At 56.3% G+C, this 18,614-nt stretch overlaps 2 protein-coding genes across 10 annotated transcripts in view; both read right to left on the bottom strand.

Annotated features, from left to right (window-relative positions):
• Positions 1 to 13,298, bottom strand: part of AKNA (AT-hook transcription factor) — a 50,785-nt gene extending 37,487 nt beyond the window's left edge. For 3 of the 6 annotated variants that reach the window (XM_039239656.1, XM_039239652.1, XM_039239625.1), the window contains exon 1: positions 3,682 to 5,221. The gene's annotated coding sequence lies outside the window, so the exon portion shown is untranslated. The other 3 variants (XM_039239640.1, XM_039239672.1, XM_039239632.1) reach the window with 3 other exon arrangements.
• Positions 13,299 to 17,265: 3,967 nt separating this feature from the next.
• WHRN (whirlin) overlaps positions 17,266 to 18,614 on the bottom strand; it is a 92,767-nt gene continuing 91,418 nt past the window's right edge. For all 4 annotated transcript variants that reach the window (XM_039240241.1, XM_039240264.1, XM_039240257.1 and 1 more), the window contains 2 exons: positions 18,256 to 18,378; positions 17,266 to 18,124 (listed from right to left, as the gene is read on the bottom strand). In XM_039240241.1, the coding sequence (XP_039096172.1) occupies positions 17,942 to 18,124; positions 18,256 to 18,378 (306 nt within the window). In that variant the 3' untranslated portion in view covers positions 17,266 to 17,941. The remainder of the gene's footprint in view (positions 18,125 to 18,255; positions 18,379 to 18,614) is intronic.

Below are 18,614 nucleotides of genomic sequence, written 5' to 3' on the forward strand. Positions count from 1 at the left end.
TATCTCTGGATAGAATGTGCCCCGGGGAACAGTGCATCATAAGAAAGGCTGCAGCCTCCTCAGAGGGCCGGGGTGAGGCAGGGAGGGAATCCCACTCTACCGCCTCTGGCTGCACCCCTGATCCTCCTCCAGGGCTCTGGGGGCCTCATCGTCTCCCCGCCCCCCATTTTCCTCTCCCCCCACCCCAGAACTTCCTCCCGATCACCCAGCGGGCCTCCCCACGACCCCCACCACAGATGCTGGGCCCCACCCTGTGCTGGCCTGGGCTAGCAGCTATGTTCCACGTTCTCCATCTGCCCTCATTCCAAACAGCAAGGCAGGACACAGGGAAAGGATTTTTCAGAAGAGAAAACTGAAGGTCGGCAAGGAACAGTGGCTGGACATGAAACTACTCATCTGAGCCAGTAATCAATTCTCTATCACAAAACTCATTAGAAAAATAGATTTGCTCTCACACTCTCTCGCTCTCTCTCTATGGATACCTTTAGATACATGATTCCTCATGATGATGTATAGAAAGAAATACATGTATTAGAAAAATTATATCCAAAAATGAATTCTTTTTTCAAAAATTTTTTAATGTTTTTTAAAATTTATTTCGGAGAGAGAGAGACAGCGTGAGCAGGGGAGGGTCAGAGAGAGATGGAGATACAGAATCTGAAACAGGCTCCAGGCTCTGAGCTGGCTGTCAGTACAGAGCCCGATGCGGGGCTCAAAACCACGAACTGTGAGATCATGACCTGAGCCGAAGTCGGATACTTAACCGACTGAGCCACCCAAGCGCCCCCAAAAATGAATTCTTTAAGAGATACAATAGAAGGGTGCCTGGGTGGCCCAGTCGATTAGATGTCTGACTCTTGGTTTCAGCTCAGGTCATGGTCTCATGGTTTGGGAGCTCAAGCCCCCATGTCGGGCTCTGGGCTGACAGCATCAAGAGTGCTTGGGATTCTCTCTGTCCTCTCTCTGCTCCTTTCTCTCTCAAAATAAATAAGTAAACTTAAAAAAAAAAGATGTGGTAGAAAAATCTTTTAAAAAGAAGCTCTAATCCTTGCTTTCCATAGCCTCCGGGAGGCACATACCCCTCTCAGGAATCCTTGTCAGTGGGCCTTGAGCTTGAGTGTTCTTAGGAGTCCTCTAAGAATGCAGATTCCTAGGTGGACCCAAAGAGAGCCTCACTCAGCCGCCTTGGGAGAGGGCCCAGGAATCTGCATTTAAGCGAACGCCCCTGGCAAGGCTTGCCCTTTCGGGCCCACTTTGGCCTTCTGGCCCCTGCTACTCGGAGAGCCATGGGAGGTGCTAAGGGCCACCACGTTTCTCTTCCTGAAATCTCCACTGAGGAAGGGGCCAGGGAGGCATGTGGGTTTTTTTGACTTTTTAAAGGGCTTCCTTCTAGCCTTGCCGCAAAGCCTCCTGCCCAATCACAGAGGCCCCTGGTCACACAGAGAGGAACATCCTGTCTCCTGGGATGACTCAGTCCTCGCTGAAACTCACTGTGACCAGGGGCAGCTGCACGTCAGAGGCTGCCGCGGTCACTGGCAGGAGCTGAGCGCGTGCTCCCCAGGCCCTGAGGCCTGGGAGCCTCTGCTGAGCAAGGCCTCTGTCTCTTCTACGCAAGCCACGGCCCGTGGTGCCTCGGAGCCCGGGGCCCAGCCAGCCACTCAGCGGGTCGGTCAACACACTTGGGCGCCAAACACACACCGACCTCAGGCGGGGATGGGGACCCGCCCGCACTGGGGCGGAGGAGAAAGAGAAGTCGCTGGGCACCTGGAAGCCAGGTCCCAGGCCTGGGGCTGTAGCTTCCCGGTCAGCGGCCGTGCTCACCTTTCCCTCCCTGTAAAATGGGGAGAACACTGCTTGCTCTTGTTCCTGTAGGGGGTAGGGCGGCCTGGGTGGTAGCTAAATGAACCTTGAGGTTCCTGGTTGACTTTGGCTCCTGAGGGCAGCCGCTTGAGAACCGCTAAGCCCCGCCTCCATCCTGAGGCCCCACTACAGAGTAACAAAGAAGTATACTGAACACCCAGTGGGTACAAAGTAACTTTAAAAAATCTTTGATCTTCTACTGTGTGCCAACCACTATACTGTCACAAGGAACACTGGAAAGGGTCAAAGTGTTCCAAAGTTTCAGTGGGGGGAGAGGAGTCGGTGACAATACAGAGGGTTACTGGTGAAGGAAGCACGAAGCTGGGCAAGGAGGATTTAGGGCGAAGAATGGCGGGGGGCAGGGGGGGAGGCATTCCAGGCAGAGGGAACAGCATAGTCAAAGGCACAGAGGTCTGAAAGTATGAACAGAACCTGACAGAGCTGTGGGCAGGGATCGTTGAATGGCAGCAAAGGCTGGGTTGTTCCCGTCAGCCTGCACGAGGGCCACGGGGCAGGTCCTGAAAGGCAGTGGGGTTGGGTGAAGGCCCCAGCCATGCAAACCACGGGCTGAGCCCACAAAAAGCCCTGTGAGCACTAAATCCCCTCAGGTACTGGCCTTCAGGGTCAAGGTCCCTGCCTGCCTTGGGGAAACCAGCCTCACAGGGAAGCATGACCACAACCACTCGCCCCTCCTTTCGTGTGGTTCCTCTCTCCTGCCCTTGGCCCTCTCAAGGGTCTATGAGCCCCTTCAGGTCTCTTTCTCCAGTTCCCGAGAGGGTCGGCCACCCCCCCACCCCAGGGTTCCTCTGCCCACCTCAGCCACCCCAAAACTGAGGACCCTTGTCTTTCTGGCTCAATCTCTCGGGCTCTTCTATGCCAAGAGCAGCCATGCAGCCCACCTGTGCCTCCCCAAGCCTTCTGAGGCCCCTTCTCATCCAGCCAGGGCTGTGCAGGGACCCCTCACTGCTCCCAGGTCCACACTGACATCTCCCCACGTGAGAAAACCGAGTTGTCGAGTGCTGGCTGGCTCTCCTAAGACCTTGCGGACAGGAAGCGCGGCCCCAGGATTCAAACCCAGGCACCAAGGACTCGGAAACCAAGTCAACCCGACTTGGGGAGAGGACAAGAGGAAGGGGAAAAGAAGACTCCCTATATCAAGTGACTAGGCCCCTCTAAAAGGGCTGAGCTCAGGGCCCCAAACTCAGCTGCCCTCTGGCGGGGCACAGACCTATGGTACTCAAAGGGTTCCCACCAAAAAACTAGTTCCGTGTGGAAGCACCAGCTGGATGTATCCTCTCCTGCCCCCTGCTCTCTCCTCATCAGAGGCCGGGGAGAAAGAGGAAGGGTACCCTGGCTGCTGCCCACTCTGGCCCCGCCAGCCTGAAGGGCCGGGCTGTGTCTACTCCTCCTTTGGCTCTTACAGAAGGGGCCGCTCTTTAGTGGGGACCACCCCCCCGCTGCCTCTCTGGCTGCCCTTCATCGGAGCATCACCTTTGAGGGCCCCTAGCAGCCCAGGGACTAACTCTGCATGTGCTGGTGGGGAGGCCCCAGGCACAGCGAGGGACCAGAGCTTGTCTAGGTTCACAGAGATCAGAATCCGAGCTTTGCCTGGGACCCAGCACCCGGAAGCGTGACGAAATCCCCTTGAAATCCACCCATGCCCCGGGGGCCGGACTCCCTAAGCGGGGAGAGAAGTCGTAACAGCTGCCACAGCTGTAACTTCCCGGCTGGGTTGGTCGAGCTGCCCTGACTGTCCCAGAGGGTCCGCGACTGGCCAGCCCAATGGGACGGCGGCCTCCCCCGCCCTCCTTACTCCCTTACCTCTCTCGGGCTCCACCACCATCCTGCTGGCCCAGGCTCAGGGGACCTGCCTGTGAGGTCTTTGTTCCAAACCTGGGGCGCCCCCCGCCTCCATGGTGCCCTGGCCCGCCTCCAGGCCGCTCTGCCAGCCTGAGCTGCTGCTCACAGACCAGCATCGCTCCCCACCTCTCCCCGCCCCTGCTGCGGCTGAGGCCGCCTCGCCTGGGCAGGAAGCGCCCAGCCCGATTTCCTACAAGTGTTTGTCAGAAGGAGGGGGCTCCTCTGCAAGCACAGTGAGAGTCGGCAGGAGGAGCTTAACCCCTTGCAAGCTCTGCGGGTCTCAGGAAAGGATTCGCAGAGACGCCCCACCTCAGCGATTGGGACCATCTCAGCCAAAGTTACAGACCGAGGACACTGAAGTTCCAGAGAAGGTCAGAGGCTGGGCCAAGGTCGAATAGCATGCTGAGCCCAGGAGGAGGCCTCCAACAGCGTCAGCCCCCTGGGGGCCCTTACCCTCTAGGGCGACCGTGGCCAAGGCTCCTTCCCTCACCAGGCCCTGGTGCTCATCTGCACAAGGCGGGCTCAGCCTGGATGCGTGCTGGTACCCTTGCAGCTCCGACTCTGTCTGCTATCCTGCAACCCAATACTTCAGGCAGGGAGGCCGCAGCGCCCCCTGTCGTCCCACCCACCATCCTCCCCCAGTGCTGGGCCCGGGGCTACAGTGGGAGTTCACAGGCAGCACTGGAGGAGGGGCAGTGACTGATCCGGCAAATTTCCCCTATAGTCCTCAGAGCTTATCAGAAGGCAAGCGACCTTTCCCCAAGTTTCCCTCATCCCAACTGTTCATCTGACAGGTACTTGCTGCGCTGCTACTGTCTGCTGGGGGGCTTTCGGGGTACTGGGAACACAGGCCGAGTACTTGCTCCGCCCCACCGGAAACACGGCCAGTACACAAACGTGGAGAGAGGGATGGGTAAAACCCACAGGGGTGGAATGGAGCCCTGATCCGTATCCCAGGCTGCTTTGGGTAGAGCCTGGGGCTCACTCAGACCAAAAGAACCAGTCTCTGGGCATCGGCAATGTTCAAGTGTCCCGGGTGGCCCGGATATGTGGCCTGGATCAAGAATCTGTGGCCCAGAGCAGAAGGGGTTGGAGAGGAGGGTTTGCAGATGGCCAGGAAGATCTCCTTGGGAAGGTGACATTGGAGCAAGGGACTGAAGACAGAGGCAGGAGTAAGTCACAGGAAAGGCCGGCAGCAGAGTATTCGGGAAGGGCAAGTGCAGAGGGCAAGGTGGGGACCAGCTGGGCTTTCCCGGAGCTGGGCTGTGTACCCAGAGCAGAGTGACCAAGAGGGAGAGGCAGGAGTGGGGTCCGAGGGGCAGCCTCCCCACTCTGGCCCCACGGAGGATCCAGGCGTTCTGACTCAGGAAACAAAAAGGAAAAGGAAAAAGTCGGGCCTCTGTATGGTCCAAAAAGCCCTCCAGGCAATTCTGACCAAGCAGCCAGATTTGGGAACCAGCAGGGAAGGAAAATGGATCCTGAGTCCGTGTAGACCTGGGTTCCAATCCCAGCCCCACCTCTTGCTAGCTCTGTGACCTTGGAGGCTTCACCGCTCTCGGCTTGTGTCTTCATCTGTAAAACAGGGATAAGAAGTGCAGCCACCCCACAGGACTGATGCCGAGTTTCAGTGAAGCGAGACCTGTGAACTGCAGAGCTGGGGGGCCTGGAACAGGAATGAATGAATGAACCAACGAACGAAGGAATAATGAACAGACTTTCCGAAGGCTAGCCTGTGAGTATCTGGCAAAGCCAGAGCCAGAACCAGAGGCCCCCATCCCAGCGATCACCCCGCCCCTCCGCCCTCTTCCCTGCCTTCTGCACACATCTGGGTGGTAAGTCTCTCCCCGCAGCCCCCAGCCCCCAGCCCCCAGCCCGATGTGGAGCAGAGCCAAACCCTAATGAGGCCCCTCCCTGCCAGTTCTGGTGACCATGTGGGCCATTGTGCGAGGGGCGGGCTTCCCTGACGGCCTGTCACTCACTCACCCTCCCTCCCTGGTCATTAACCCAGGCAGCACTGCCATCAACGCCAGGTGGCTGCCGCTGCCAGGCACGCCCCGCGGCCCCCAGATAACCCCAAATCCACCTAAGGGGCAGCCGCCTAACACCGAGGAAAGCAGCCCCCCTGGCACCCTGTTCCATCTCTCTGCCCCCCAGCCCCCCCTGCCCCCCAGCCCCCCCAGCGTCACCAACGCTCCTCTCTGCCTTTATCCTCTCTTGGCACACCATCTCCGCCACGGGCCAAATTCTACTTAAAGCAACACGTCCCACAGTGACCTCATGACATCGCCACCCTCCAAACCTGCCCCATCTTTCGCCCGGGGGTCACAAACACAACTGACCATCCCTCTGGACGTCTCCCTCTTCCTTACACCCCATAAACAATCCTATTGGCTTCGTTTCCCAAATCTCACCAGAACCTGCCCCATCATCGCTGCACCCACGCGCGGCTCCCGCCACCGCCTCCCCTGGAAAGCTCCGGGGCCCCTCCGATAGATCCCTCACCCTGCACCACGGTGATCGTTCCAAAACAGAAGCAGGCAAACGCGGTGTGTCTGTGCTGGAAGCGCCTATCCTGCCCGCTGCTCTGAGGAAGAAGCGAAGAAGGTGCTGGCCCAGCCTCTCCCAGTCCTCCTAGCCCCCCACTGTCTCCACATTCCTCAGGGTGCTCCCCACTGTTCCTAGGACAAATGTGCGGAGCTCCCGCTCAACACCCAGCCCCAACTTCTTCTCCCTGGGAACTTCCAGGCAACCTGTAGAGCTTAGCCCCACGCACCCTCCCCGGGATCCATCTGGAATTAGACCCCAGTCAGGTCTGTCTTTCTGGTGACTGGGAACTCTGAAGTGCTCAGCATTATATCCCCAGGGCTCGGCATGGGGCTTGACACATAATAGGAGCACAGTAAACACACTAGATGATCTACTGAATCTAGCCGGTTGCCCCTGGGGTGGCTATGGCCCTCTCAACAAGCCAGGCTGGTGTGACATCCCTATTTTACAGGCAGGTAAACACAGGCCCGGAGAGCCAGAGCCACTTGCCTGCAATCACACAGCTGGTGAGCGCCAGGACAGCCTGAAGCCCCCAATCACCCGCCTCTTAACGCCCTCGGTGCTCACACCGTCGCAGCCTGCAGACATAATTAATACCTGCGCACGATGAAAATGGAAGGAAAGCTTATTACCAACTAATTGCAATTCACTAAGCCAATGTGCTAAATCGATAATGAGGCTCTGGTTCCACATCAAGCTTTTCAGGGGCCTTTTTTTTTTTCTCTTCTATTTTTAAAAAATTTTTATATATTTACCATTTTGAGAGAGACGGGGAACGGGGTGAGAGAGGACAGAGAGGACCCCAAGCAGGCTGCACGCTATCGGCTCAGAGCCTGATGAGGAGCTCAAACTCACCGACTGTGTGTGAGATCATGACCTGAGCTGAAACCAAGAGTCAGATGCTTAACTGAACCACCCAGATGCCCTCAGGGGCTTTTCTCAACCGCTTTCTTCAGTTTCTCAACTAGTCCTTCAGTGCACTAGATGCTTTCAGAGTAGGCTTTAAAAATGGGCAGGACAGGAGCTGAGAGCCAGAGACGGGAAGTGATGAGGTTCTGGTCACCCAACAGAAACAAAGCCACAACGCAATCCTTCGGCCCCCAGCCCTGAGCACTTTTACCAGACACGTGCCCATATACTGCTGCCTCCGCACAGCCCCGCTTCCCGGCGCAGGGCCCATTCGTTCCCTCTAGCCCCTGGGTCATAAGGCTCCAGCACCTTGAAGGCCATCCTCACCGGCTCTCCCACTGCCCATCACTCAGCCACCGCTTCTCTCTCTCCCTCCACATTCCCTCTTGAGCCCCACCTAAGTGCCCAGGATGGTAACCAGAAAGGAAGGTGGGTCTGCCTCTCTCGTTGTGGCCCCAGGATGTGGCCTGGGGCCGGGGTGCACCCTGCTTGTTGGAGTGAGCTGCCTTGAACACAACGAACGTCCTGAGGCCCAGAGGTACAGAGAGGCCCCAAGGCTATCCAGCCATTGGGGGAAATTAGGGGCTGGCAACTTCAGAATTCACAGGGCCTCCCTTCCTTGGGAAGGAAATGAAAACCCTGCCTAAGGTCAATCCCCTCCTTCTGGCCCAGGCTGCTGAATTTACCCTGTCGTCGGAGCCCGCAGGGAACCTGGGTGGTAGATGAGCTGGAAGGACACTGGCCGTGAAGAGCTGGGGAAGCAGAGGCCCACGTTACAGCCTGAGTTCACTGAGCAAGGGCCTTCCCCTCTCTTAGCCGGGAAATCTTGAGGCTTACTGAGATTACTTCTGAGGTGGTCAGAAATGGCCTTCTAGTACTGAATCCCCTAGGCTCTTTGATTCCACCTGCCAGCACAGGTAGAAACACCATGGTGATGGGAGGCTGCAGGGGATGGGGGCTTATGGAATATGCGCTTTGTGGGCAGAGATCTCCAGGTTCTCTTTGAAAGCTGTGTGGCCTTGGGCAAGTGGCTTAACCTCTCTGAACCCCAGATTTCTTTTCTGTGAAATGGGGGTGATACTGACTTCACAGAATTGTCGGGATGATAAATGAGGCTATGTGCCTGAAGTCCTGGGCCACAGCCCAGCTGGCGCGGAGCTCGTGAATAAATGACTTTGGCCATATCCGTGAAACGCCCATATGGCCGGCTCCCTACAGGACTGAGTTTAATTTTTTTGGCTTGGGAGCTTCCCTACTATCAGCCCCAGCCCCAGCTCTGGGTCTTCTACAGAAAAAGGGATGGCCAGCTCTCCCGAGCACGGAGAAATGCTCTCATTTCCCTGTGAGCCTCTTCCCTGTGGCCTCCAAGTGATCTCAGGGCTCACCAGTCCAGAGAGAAAGTGTGTCTTCGCCTTGAATAGTTAAGGAGGTGAGGATGCAGGCCTTCCTCAGCCAACCGCAGCACCGGTGGTGAGGGGGTGTGGCCATACGGAGGAAAACACACACACACGCGCATCAGCACTTGCACACACAGACATCCACACTCCTAAATTCATGAAGTGTTGAACAAGAAAAAGGTGAATGCATTGCTAACAGCAAGACTCTATCACGCGCCTATCATGTAAAGGCCTTCCCGTGGATGAGGATGTCATTATTTAATCCTTATGCCAACCCAAGGAGGCAGGAACATTCTCCCCGTGTCACGGAAGAGGAAGCTGGCTTTGAGCCAAGCTGTGCAAATGCAGACAGCACGGTCTTAAGTACCTGTGACTGAACCGTGCAGCACGTGAAAAGATTGAAAGCAACCTCAGGGTCCAATATTAGGGGAGCACTGAAAGAGAGTATGATATTTCTGCTCAAAGGAATATCATGCAGCTGTTACCAGTCCTACTGTGCAAGGGGGTAGAGCAGTGCGACACGCTGAGTGAACAAGCCAGTTATAAAATCATCTGTATCTAGTTTGAGTCCATTGCAGAGAAAGAACAGTAACATATGGAGGAAGAGACGAAAACGAGGGAGGGAAGCGAGACACAGAAAGAGAGAGAGAGGGGTGCTCTACAATGTTTATAGTAATTAGTACTAAGTAATAGATTATAGGCAAGTTTACTCTTTTTCCTAATGTGTATTTTCTAAAAGTAACAGCTGCTTTAAAAATGAGAGTAAAATGAATATTTTAAATATTCTTAAAATGTTCCTAAAAAACAACAACAACAACACAGCAAAACAAACAAAACCACCACTGCACGCCTGTGTAGTGGTTTTGTTCTGGTGAGCCCTTGGCCATGCCCTGCCTTGGTTTCCCTGCCAGCGCCAAGCCAGGAAGAGTGGTTAGGCGCTTTGAGGCCCTTCGGAGCACTGACGCTCTGTGATGGTCTGTAATTCCCTTCCCACACTCTCTCTCTTCCTCTTTTTTATTTAAAAGTCTGTATTCATTTATTTATTTTGAGAGAGAGGGAGCACAAGTGGGGAGGGGAGAGCAGAGAGAGAGAGGGGGAGGGAGAGAATCCCAAGCAGGCCCCGCACTGTCAGCACAGAGCCCCATGCGGGGCTTGAACCCACGAACCATGAGATCATGACCCAAGCCGAAACCAAGAGTCAGACACCCAACCGACTGAGCGACGCAGGTGCACTCCCTTCCTCTTTTTAAACTCTGATACAACATGCTCTTTTCTGCACATTTATGTAACATGTGGGGACATCTGAAAATCACAAAAGGGAAGGGAAGCGATCCGAGCCTTACCCACTCAACATTTTGGGGCATGACATGTGTTGTCTGATACGGATTCTCACAATCAGGCGCTTAACAGATGAGGGAAGCCCCAGAGAGGTTATACAACTTGCCCATAGTCTCACAGCACATGACAGGCAGAGCTGGATCTGTATCCACAAGTACAGCATTACCCTCCGAATGAATCCTTGACCTAGCGGGGAGCTGAGTGCAGCCTCCTGGCCCCTGATGCCCCTCCTGGTCCTTGGCCCTTGGCTGAGGACTCAAGACTCCACCAAGACTGCCAGCCGGGCATCCCACGCTGGCCCTAATCACCAGCCCCTCCTCCGGAATGGAGGGTGCTGGCAAGGACTTAGTGGCCCGTGGGGGATCAGGCCTGGGAGCGAGGGGTCGCTCTTGACAACCACACCAGCGTTTGGCCGGCACTTGGCAATGAGATGGGATCGTACGCTGGAATGAAGGAGGCACACAGTAATTAAAAATGTAAGGGGCTGGTGACAGAAAGGCCTGAGTCCAGATCTGGTGGCTCTTCCAACCCCCTCCGATGCCCTCATCTACAGACTGAGGGGAACACGTCCCTCAGGGGCGTGCACGCAAAGTAACGGGATGGCGTACTCACACCGCTGGGCACACAGGAGGTGCTCGGAGAACACAGGAGGGGCGCTGGGGGCCTCCCCCAGGCTCCCCGGTCTGTTGGTGCCTCTTTCCCGTCACCCCACCCCTGGCTCAGCCTCTAATCCCTTGGGCACGCGCTGCTGGCTAAATCTTCCCAGAGCATCACTCTGGGCAAGCCTTTCCCTGCTTAAAGAGCAGCCGATGGCTGCTGTCACTTCGGGTTAAAGGGCAGACACTTTGGCCCCGCATTCAGGCTCACACTGACCTGTTCATCAGTCAGACGGTTGCTGAAAGGCTCCCCGTCTCAGAAAGGTTTTCCGTCTCAAATACCACACTTCAGGGGAGCCTTCTGGCCTGGTACCCCTGGGGCCTCCTGCCCAGCCAGGAGCCCTCCACCTGCTGGCCGCCATGAACAGCAAAACTGCCCTTTATCCCACAACACCCTTCACATGCGGCTCTCTTAATAAAAAAGAAAGAGCCTGATTTGTGGCCTGATTTGCTAATTTCCACAGTGTAACGGACCCATATTATGGCCAATTTCAAGCTACCGATGTGGCCTCACCAGCACAGCACTGGTAAGAGATGCACATCATCAGCTCACACACCCCTGCACATTCCAAAGTAAGGACCGACCAACTCCAGTGAAAAGCTGTGTGACCTCACGTGAGTGACTTAAACTCTCTGAAGCTCAGGCTTCTCATTCGTAAAATGAGGACAGCAACACCCACTTTGTGGCAACAATGTGAACACTAAGGGATGAAATCTAGGCGATCAACGGCTCCCTGAACACCTGCTATGTGTAGGGCTCGGTACGGGGCACCAAGAAGGTGACTGGTAACAAAAATTCCTGCCCTGCCAGACCTCAGTCATCACAGTATGGCACCGTGGCTAGAATATAGCATTCAGTAACCAGTAACTGGTATTAATACTATTATTGTTGTTGCTCCCTTTCTCTGGGCCTCAGTTTCCTCATCTCCAAACGCGGAATGTGGGCTAAGTGAAACTTTCTACGATGCCACCTCACATCAGCCTTAGAGTGGCACTGGAGTGCGTATTCCCATTTAACAGAGAGGAAAACTGAGGCTTTCAGAATGGAAGCCGGGCTGGGGATTCAAACCAAGGTCTTTCTGATGCTCCGTCTCCAGATCTGTCCCACCTCCCAGGACTGAGGAAACATAAAAAAGGACCTGGCATTTGCTTGGTGATGCATCTGGATACTTTAAAAATACTTTCTTCCCCTCTCCTGGGGATAAGCTGAAATGTCCTTGGCACGCACCAGTTTCCAAAATACCCTCTCAGCATGGCAGCGGCGGTGCAGGGCCATCCTGCATCTCCGGTAACCCCAGCCTTGGTGTTTCTGGAACCGTGTGCAGGCTGGTGGGGAGCTGATGAAATCCCCACGCAAGACACAGCCCACATCACATGTTTCAGACGCAAACCACTGGACTTTGGGGAGGCAAAGGCCCCATGTGGCCACCTTCTCCTTCCTGCAGAAGAACTGGAAATGAAACTCAAATAGTCCCCCAAACAGCCTGGGGTCTATCTCCCTAAGCTAGACTTAAGCCCCCTCAGATTCTGCTTTCTTGACAAAACAAAACCAACAGTGAAACAATAAAACCCGCCAACTGCCGCAGGAGGCGCCTGGTAAATTCTCTTGGGAAGTCCCTGGAGGTATCTAACCTCAGTCCTTCATGCTTTGGTTTCAACAATCTCTTCTTCCGTTCCGGAGCACAGAAACAATGTCTCTTTTCTCTACAACCCGTCTGGGCTCAAAGCTCCAAAATAGCCCGGGGTTGCTATCAGCAACTTTCGCTTCCAACTTAATCACTGAGAAGCAGAAGCTTTTGAAAGGTAGGTAATGATCCTCTCCAACCTGTCACTTTTCTTTCAACCATAGCGGGGGTAAAGGAATAGGGCAGAGTCTCCTCCAAGGTCGCACGCCGCCGCGGGTGCCAGCCACATCACCCTGGGGAGCGGCCGGCTCTGAGCCCGCCCTGCTGTGCCCTGCGGCAAGACGCGCCCCATCTCCGGGCCTCAGTCTTCCCATCTGAGTACTGAGAAAGCCTGGCCTGATTTCTCAGTCCATTCCAGCTCCTAGCACGGTCGAGCGGCCCATCCTCACTGCTGGCCCTTCTCTGCCTCCCTCCCCCTTGCCAAAAAGAGGAAAAGAAACTTGCGTTAGGCGTCCGGGGAGGGTGCGCGGCTCTGAGTTGTCAGGCTGCGCGGGTTGTTGCCTGGTGAACAAGAATCTCACACAAATCCCAGGACAGAGAAGTCCCACCTCCCCCGTAACCACAGCTACCCGGGCCACACCTCCAACCCAAACACAGCCCGAGGCCCCGCCAAGGACCACCCCCGATTCCCTCGGGACCTCTCCCCGCCCGGCGACCAGCCCCAGCTGGAGTGAGAGCAAAGGCCAACGCCCCCATTGTGCGGAGGTGGAGACTGAGGTCCGAGGTGGCGCCTGCGGAACCCCGCGGCCGGCGGGGTTAGGACTGGACTCTGAACGCCCGTCCAGGACTCCCTCCCAGTCCCGGAGCGGCGATCGGTCTCCTTCCCGGGCGCGTGGGGTTTCCACGTGGGAGAGACAGAAAGCAGCGCAGTCCCTGTGGATCGGAGCCTATCGGCGCGGTCTACTCTCCTCCCCATTCCCCAGACCGAGAAACTGAGACCCAGCTTGGGACCGGCCCCAGCCCGGGAGCCGCCGCGAGCCCCACCCCGCGCCTCACCTGCTGGCGGTCGCTGCGCGCCCGTGGTTTCCTGGAGTTGAGCGGCAAACAAAGGCCTCCAATCCCTGCGCGGGGCGGGGCGGCGACTTTTTGCTTAATCCCCGAGGCGGGCCTGTGACGGGCGGGGAGGGCCCAGGGAGGCGGGGCCTCTGGAAGCTCCGCCAATCGCAGAGAGGCGGCCGCCTGCGGCCCGCCCCCAGAGACCCGGACTGAGCTCCAGCCCTGAAAAGTTCACATCTGGCGGGTTCCTGTCCCTCCTGGAACCCGCCGGAGTGCGGACCGGAGTCTGCGGCCCAGAGCGAAGACATGTGGGCAGGGTCGCACAGAGCCAGATGAGGAAGACGCCACGAACTTTCGTAGCTGGGACGGACTGCTTCGTGACCGAATAATAATAATAATAATAATAAACTACTTTTCTTTGAGCACTTAGGTGTCAGGAGCAGTTGTGAGCCTATTATGCTCCGACCTCTACAATAGGTGCCTATTGTCACTACTCTCCAAGTATATGCTAGTCCCAAACCACCATTAACTAGCAGGTGGGAAAACCCAGGTCTCCAGAGGGACAAGATCTTGCCCAAAGTCCGGGGCGGTGAGCCAAGGACAGAAATGATCTGTTGTCCACAAAGCGGTCACCCTGAGGGATGGCGGTGTAAAGTGTCACACTGGCCTAGGCTCCTGTCCCACTTCTGCCACCGGCTGCCATTAAAGGGATCTCTGACGCCAGCCTCACAGAGCTGCTGAGGGGAGGAAATAAAGCAAGCACCAAGCCCGGAAGAAAGAAGTCAACAGCACTCATGTAGAGAGCGCCTCCCTATTTCACCAGCGGTTGACTGCCCCCAAGACAGGAAGACTCTTGCCGGAAGACCCGCCAGTTCTCTGTCTTCCTGGTAGAAAGCTCTTCCCGGTTCTCCAGGGTGCCTGAGGCTCCCTACATGCACCCAAGAATGATCACAGCAGCAGCTTCTATTTACTTAAAAGTATACTCTGTGCCAGCCGCTAACATTGTAGCGAATCTTTCTAATAATCTACAGGCTAGGTTAATACTGTGCTCCCCATTTAAAGATGATGAAACTGAGGCTCAGAGAGGTTAAGGGACTTGCCCCAGATCACACGGCCAGGAACTGGTAGAGGTGGAATTTGATTCCAGATGTCAGACTCCGAGCATGGACTCATTGAGGGGTGCCTTGTTCTCCATCTGTGTACTCCTCACATTGGGCTGTTCTATCCCTCACCCAGGTAATTTGAAGGCCAACTCGGCACTTGCTTGGACTGGCCCTGGCTTCAGCCCCAAACTTACACTCTTCCCGCCTTCCTCATCTAGCAGCAAACTCTGAGACTCTGCAGCAGTACTGTCCCCACACCACCCACCACCCGAATTCTGGCATCACGAAGAGAGATGTGAGGGCCACAGGAACCTGTGACCAGGCTGGACCCCTGACCCCTCCCTCCTGCATTATTCAAAGCCACCCTAGCCCGTGGTACTGGGTCCCTTCAAAAGGCAGCAGGACACATGCTTGTCTTTGGCTTCATGATGTGAACTTCAGGGCAGCCGTGGACCCAAATTTGGCCTCTACCACTCACCAGCTATGCAACTTTGGGCAAGAAACTCGACCTTTCTAAGCCTACTGACAAAGGAATTTGGTTTTTTTGTTTTGTTTTGTTTTTAATTTTTTAAAAATGTTTATTTATTTCTGAGAGAGAGACAGAGCACAAGCAGGGGAGGGGCAGAGAGAGAGGGAGACCCAGGATCCAAAGCAGGCTCCGAGCTGTCAGCACAGAGCCCGATGCGGGGCTCGAACCCACGAACGCAGGCTCATGACCTGAGCCCAAATCGGACACTCAACTGACTGAGCCACCCAGGTACCCCAAAGGAATTTGTTTTCAGCTTGTTTAAAATTCCACTGGGAGGTGGGCCCTAACGCCCAATGGGCCACAGCCCCTGAATCGGGCCCAAGAATTCTAGAAACAACGGCTCCAGAAACTCATTCTTGTTCTACTTTCTCAGAGGACAAACTTGGGGCCGCAGGCAGCAGCTGCCAGGCACACTCTTCTCTCCTGGAGTTGGACCGAGCGGAGAGATGGCCGGGTCAAGGCACCGGAGGGCATGACCTGCCCACAGGTCATAGAGCAGGTCAGGGACCAGCCTGAAATTCACCATGGGCTGCTGATAGACGGCCACACACAGTTCAGAGCAAGATGCACAAGGCCTGAAGCCTGCAAGAGTGTGGCGTTCCTTAGGTCAGAGGACCCTTTGTTCACCATGAGCGTCGTCCAGATTGTAGTCATCACCCTGGGGCTGACTCTGAGCCCGGCGTGGGGGCCCACACATCCAGCCTCCATCAGGGGCAAGTAGCAGTATCCCCACTGTGTTTGTTTCCGGTGGTGGTTGTAACAAATTATCACCAGTTCATGGCTTAAAGCAGCACTAATGTGTTCTCTTACAATGAAAGGTCAAAAGTCCACAGTCAGTCTCAAGGGGCTAATGTCAAGGTGTCACGATGGTAGGTCCCTTCTGCTTGCTCTGAGCGGAGAAACTCTTTCCCTGATTCTTCCAGGGTTTAGCGGCCACTTGTATTCCTGGCTGGCGGTCCCTCCCTCCGTCTCTAGGGCACATTGCAACCTCTGCACAGCATTGTTCCTTCCTCTGTATCAAGTCTCTGCCATCCTTTTACAAGGACCCTTGGGATTACATTGGACCCCGCCCAGAAAATCCAGCATTACCTCCCCATCTAAATGCCTCAATCCCATATGCTAAATCCCTTCGCCATATAAGGTAACATTCAAAGGCTCCAGGAATCTGGATATGTTTGGGGCCATTATTCAGCCTGCCACAGCCATTTTCCAGATGGGGAATTTGGGGCTAGAAAGGTGAGATCACTTGCCCATGACCAGGCAGGATTTGGCATCTGATGCCTGGAGATCTGGGGTTTGATGGCCAGGGGGGAATTATTCCCTGCAGGGTTACTGGCACTGGGGAGGGGCCTAAAGAGTCCCCCAGGAAGGCCTGGGGCTGGCTGCTTCGGAGGTGGGGTGCAATCCAGGCCTCTGGCCTCAGGGGGTCTCCTTGGGCTGGGGAGGGGATGGGGGCCGTAAAATCAGATCTGGTGCAGGTCTGTGGACTCAACTGCCCCTAACCCATCTCTAGCAGACCTCTGGACAGCGGGCTGGACAAAGCAGGACTTCTGACTCTCCTTATCCCAGAGAAATCCTGGAGGCAAAGGAAATGGGCCCTGGGGTCTATAGCAGACCATTCTTTGCCCCCCTCCCTTCCCTGGCCCCTTCTTGTGTTTTTGCTTCTAACACCCCCGCCCCCCATCCCGCCCTTGGCTCCTGGAACAGCCTGGCCTGCACAGGTCAAGAATGGGATCCTGATTGGGAGTTTACTGCCTCTAACCCTTCCCCTCCCCGGAGCCTTGTGCAAAGACTGACAGCATGAAGGCCCTGTCACCTTGCCCAGAGTGGGGACAGCTTTGGGCCCACCTTCTACTCCAGGGTCCCCTGTGGGATCAGGCTGCAGCCACCGTCCTCTGGAAGTCGCCTCAAATCCCACCCTGCTCAGCTTCCTCCTTTGCCCCCTCCTAATTTGTGTGCTCCCTTCCTGGCCTGTGGAGGCACCATTTCCTTAACGAATCACTTGCATACGAATCCTCCTCGAATCCTCATTCCTGAGAGTCGGCTTCTGGGATCTACCCTGAGACAGGCCACCTCTGTGTTTTGAAGCATCCAAGCACATTGTGCGTCCTGCCCCATAACAAACCTGTGCGTTTCCATTTAAAAGTCTTTTCTGTGAACAGCCTTCAAGTAACGTGCTCTCTAAGATGTGGGTGTGGCGCAGATACCCCGCCCACCCGCCGACCGTGGGTCCCACACTGATGCTGGGGGGCGGGGGGCAGAGGGAGAGGCTGGCGGTATGTCTTACTCTGCGTGTCATGGTCTGTAGTACCCACCCCCGTTCAGGTCAGGAGCAGTCAGAACCCCAGCCACAAAGGCAGGCCGCACAGCATGCGGACCCTAACCTTGTTCCGATTTCTTTATTGAAAAATTAAAGTCATAAGCTCTGTATATAAATACACCGACGTCGCTGGTCACCTGCAAGGCCTCTGGGATAAGCTGGGGGTGCGGCAGGAAGCTGAGGGCTTGGGGTCCCCAGGGGTGAGGAGAGGGGAAATAAATAATAAATACTTTGGGGGGGATAAGGAGCCAGGAAGAAAGGGGGTGTGGAATGGAGGGGGGGGTTCCTTGATGCTTATTTGTGGCACTGAAGGTCCTGTGAGATGCCCCCTGGCTGGGGTGTGTCCGTGAATTCTCACGTGGCCTCACTCCAGATAAAGGCTCAGACATATGAGGACGGGCCAGGCCCCAGCTGGCGGGGGAGGGGGGCACCGTGCCCCTTATCCGACCCAGAGGAACGGGTCCTGGAAGGCCTCAGGAGGACGTCCTCTCCTTCCTGAACCCATGCTGTACTGGGCGCCTACTGTGTACGCCGGGCACGACCCCGGATCCTGACCTGCCCTTCTGTCTGCCCCGCTGGGCCTTCTTCTATTTCTGGGCCAGTAGGCCGGGAAAGAGCGGGGGCGTCTTGCTGCTGCCTGGCCACGCAGCCCTGGCCCTCACGGGGCTCGCTAGTGCCGGGAGGGAGGAGGGACTGGGGCCTGGGACTGGGCCGCAGAGGGAGGCCGTCGGGCCTCAGCCTCTAGAGCATCACATTGAACTCGGTGACCAGAAAGTCGACGTAGTCGCGCTCCTTGGTCTTGAAGGCCTCGGCGATGACGCGCGCGGCCTCCCGGTGCTCCTTGCCCCGAAGCGTCAGCCCGTTCACCTCCAGGATCACGTGGCCCACCTTGAGCTGCCCACAGTTGTGGGCCGAACCGCCGCGCTGCACGGGCAAAACACAGGGCAGGGGCGCACAAGGCACCTGAGGGCCAGAGGCCTGGGTCTGCCCGCGTGGCAGAGGCCTGAGATGCCGAGAGTGGGGACACCTGATCAGGTGGGGGCCCGGGGAGGTACCTGAATTGTGACGATCCTAGGCAGGGGCTGCCGGGTGTCGGCACCACCCTCGATGGCGATGCCCAGGGTGGCCGCGCTTTTCTTCACGCGGACCAGGGTGGACGTGGGCTCCAGGAGTCCGGGCTGCAGGTGCGAGCAAGGACACCAGTGGCCGAGTCCTTCTCGGCAGACAGGCTTGGCTGGGGGGGCCGGACCGACTATGACCTGTCCCCTGGGTTCGAAGGGAGCCACCAGTATGCCAGCGCTAAGCTAAGACCCTAGTGTTCCCAGATGGCGAACTGCTTCAAAAATCCCTGTGGCTCAGGAGGCTAAGGGGCTGGCCTGGGGCTGCCACGTGGTGGCCCCAGGACTCAGACGCA

Source organism: Hyaena hyaena, unplaced genomic scaffold (genome assembly GCF_003009895.1).
Source record: "Hyaena hyaena isolate Hyena2069 unplaced genomic scaffold, ASM300989v1 scaffold_6, whole genome shotgun sequence".
Taxonomy (NCBI): domain Eukaryota; kingdom Metazoa; phylum Chordata; class Mammalia; order Carnivora; family Hyaenidae; genus Hyaena; species Hyaena hyaena.